Below are 2,835 nucleotides of genomic sequence, written 5' to 3' on the forward strand. Positions count from 1 at the left end.
CCCCAGTGTTATATAGCGACAGACCTGCCCCCACCGGCACTGTACCCCAGTGTTATACAGTGACAGACCTGCCCCCACCGGCACTGTACCCCAGTGTTATACAGCAACAGACCTGTCCCCCACCGGCACTGTACCCCAGTGTTATACAGCGATAGACCTGTCCCCACCGGTACTGTACCCCAGTGTTATACAGCGACAGACCTGCCCCCACCGGTACTGTACCCCAGTGTTACACAGTGACAGACCTGTCCCCACCGGCACTGTACCCCAGTGTTATACAGCGATAGACCTGTCCCCACCGGTACTGTACCCCAGTGTTATACAGCGATAGACCTGTCCCCACCAGTACTGTACCCCAGTGTTATACAGTGACAGACCTGTCCCCACCTGTACTGTACCCCAGTGTTATACAGTGACAGACCTGTCCCCACCAGGTGACTCCCTGCTTGAGCATGTGCTGTTACCCAGCTGAATTGTGATGCCCCAGTAGTTGAACATCCTACCTGCTGTGTTAGCTTCAGTGTAGTAACTGAGGGGGTAGAGGCCCATAGTTGTTGATTTTAAAAAAATGTGCACGTCTTTGTTTCTGAAGTAGGTGGAAGGTGAGGGCACAGTACATACCGGATTGTCTTCCTCTGTCTTTTTTTCCGGAACATTCTCTTTCTCCTGTGCTATGTCCTCTTGTACTGATCTCTGCCTCTTCATCTCTGTGGAGCAGTACGAAACAGATTAGACTAAATCCGCCCTGTCTGCAATTCCCAAACGGAGTAGATGGAAAGGTCTGGTCGCTATAGAACAAAGAGAGGGGCTGGTTGTAAAAATCAGGGCCTGTTTCAAAACACGTTTAGCTGAACCGGGAGGTCTGATCGAACAGGCTGTGGCAGTTTTCCCTCAGAAACAAAACTGATGAAGCGTTTTTTTTTAATGTTAGGTTAGATATGGAGAATAGTCTTACTGTGGGCAATTAGGGATGGGCATTAAGTGCTGACCGAACCATGCCTTCATCCTGTGAATGACTGTGTTTGGGCGGCACGGTGGCTCAGTGGTTAGCACTGCTGCCTCACGATGCCAGGGACCCGGGTTCGATCCCACCCTCGGGCGACTGTCTGTGTGGAGTTTGCACATTCTCCCCGTGTCTGCGTGGGTTTCCTCCCACGGTCCAAAGATGTGCAGGTTAGGGTGGGTTGGCCATGCTAAATTACCCCGTAGTGTTCAGGGATGTGTAGATTAGGTGGGTTGTAGGGGGATGGGTCTGGGTGAGATGCTCCAAGGGCCGGTGTGGACTTGTTGGGTCGAACGGCCTGTTTCCACACGGTAGGGATTCTACAATTCTCTGACTGGTGTTTGAGATCATCAGGACAGGAGTCACTTACAAATCCAGTTTGGAATTTCGGAAAAGCTTCTCTCTCCCATCGAGTGGGACAAATGTAAGAGTCACTCCCATTTGGAGCATCAAGGTGAATACTGCGGGTGGATTAAACACAAGAGGGAGATGAAGAGGGGCTGGGAGATGGTTCCTGTGGAGAATAAACTCTGGCACGGAGCAGATGGGCCAAATGGCCAATGCCTGAGCCATCGACTCAACCCACGATGGGTATTAATGCGTCAGCTTCCAGCGCAGATTCACCAAGGCGAGCTTGGGGGGAGGTAGGCCTGAAGCCTCATGGAGGCGGGGGTGGCAGAGTATGGGCTGGGCCACTGCTATACCCTCTGGCATCGGTGGCACCTGCATTGGCAAGGTCCATCAAGGACTCACGATGACGAGGGCGTCAGTGGAGGCAAGATGGCGCTGAAGAACGGCAACTTTAATTCCAGCGGTGTGACAGTGACAGGGCTCCTGCCTGGCCACCAGGCCCATGATGGAGCACTTAACAAGAAGGAACTGTAACGTTGGACACTCTATTTTTCCATTTTCCTGCCCGATATATTCTCTGTTTTGGTTTATTTTTCAGCGTTTTAAGATGGTGCTGGAGAGCAGAGACACTCTATAACACTTCTCACTTGTTGTGTCACAAGGTGCACATGACAATAAATAAATAAATCAAAATAGTTGAGAAGGGCTTTAACAAAGTCCGTTTACAAGCCCTTGGCTTTGTTAGCGGAGGAAAGGGGCACGAAAGGGAGTTAAGTTAGCAGGGGAAGACGTGAGAAGGACATATTCTGGGGTAAGGCCCACCGGCAGAGAGCTAGCAAACACTCGATTGGCTGAACGGCCTCTCCTCTGCGGCTGGATTCTCAGATGGAACCACCCATTGTGCCAATGGCTGAGAGGTGCTGATAGAGGAGGTGTCCCAGGGTGGGACAGTTAAACTCAGCAACCACAGTCAACCCCTGAGGAACAGAGTGTTGCTGGAAGGGGAGGGGCAGGATTATCGAAGGGGTGCAAACCGAGTGCCCCCGCACCCCCCCACAACCGATCCGAAGAAAGGAACTCCCAGCCAGTGCACCCACCCCGCTCTGTCACCCTTGTGCGAGTTAGCTAATGGTTTGTCCAGACCAGGGCGTACCTGGGCGATGGTCAGTGCCATGTTGGACTCCGACATGATGGGGCGATGGCACCCTGGGGTGAGACTCAGAGCAGATTTCCACCTGTACCTCAGTAACATCCGCCTGACAAGAGAGACAACGTCAAATACACCCGACAAATCAGGCTGCCAGGAGCTAGAGACAGTCATCAAACAGAACCCATTTAACACTGTCGGAGGGTCAGTGCTGAGGGAGTGCCGCACTGTCGGAGGGTCAGCGCTGAGGGAGCGCCGTGCTGTCGGAGGGTCAGCGCTGAGGGAGTGGGCACTGTCGGAGGGTCAGTGCTGAGGGAGCATCGCACTGTCGGAG

General features: G+C 52.9%; 1 protein-coding gene across 1 annotated transcript in view; it reads right to left on the reverse strand.

The window, feature by feature from the left end:
* The window catches only part of LOC109938802 (EH domain-binding protein 1-like), a 40,788-nt gene that overhangs the window by 10,459 nt on the left and 27,494 nt on the right, over positions 1–2,835 (reverse strand). Inside the window, exons 11-12 of the mRNA XM_048619619.1 lie at positions 2,508–2,610; positions 622–707 (exon numbers count right to left, since the gene is read on the reverse strand). Of these exons, the coding sequence (XP_048475576.1) occupies positions 622–707; positions 2,508–2,610 (189 nt within the window). The remainder of the gene's footprint in view (positions 1–621; positions 708–2,507; positions 2,611–2,835) is intronic.

Source organism: Rhincodon typus, chromosome 43 (genome assembly GCF_021869965.1).
Source record: "Rhincodon typus isolate 14 chromosome 43, sRhiTyp1.1, whole genome shotgun sequence".
In the NCBI taxonomy this organism is placed as follows: Eukaryota; Metazoa; Chordata; class Chondrichthyes; order Orectolobiformes; family Rhincodontidae; genus Rhincodon; species Rhincodon typus.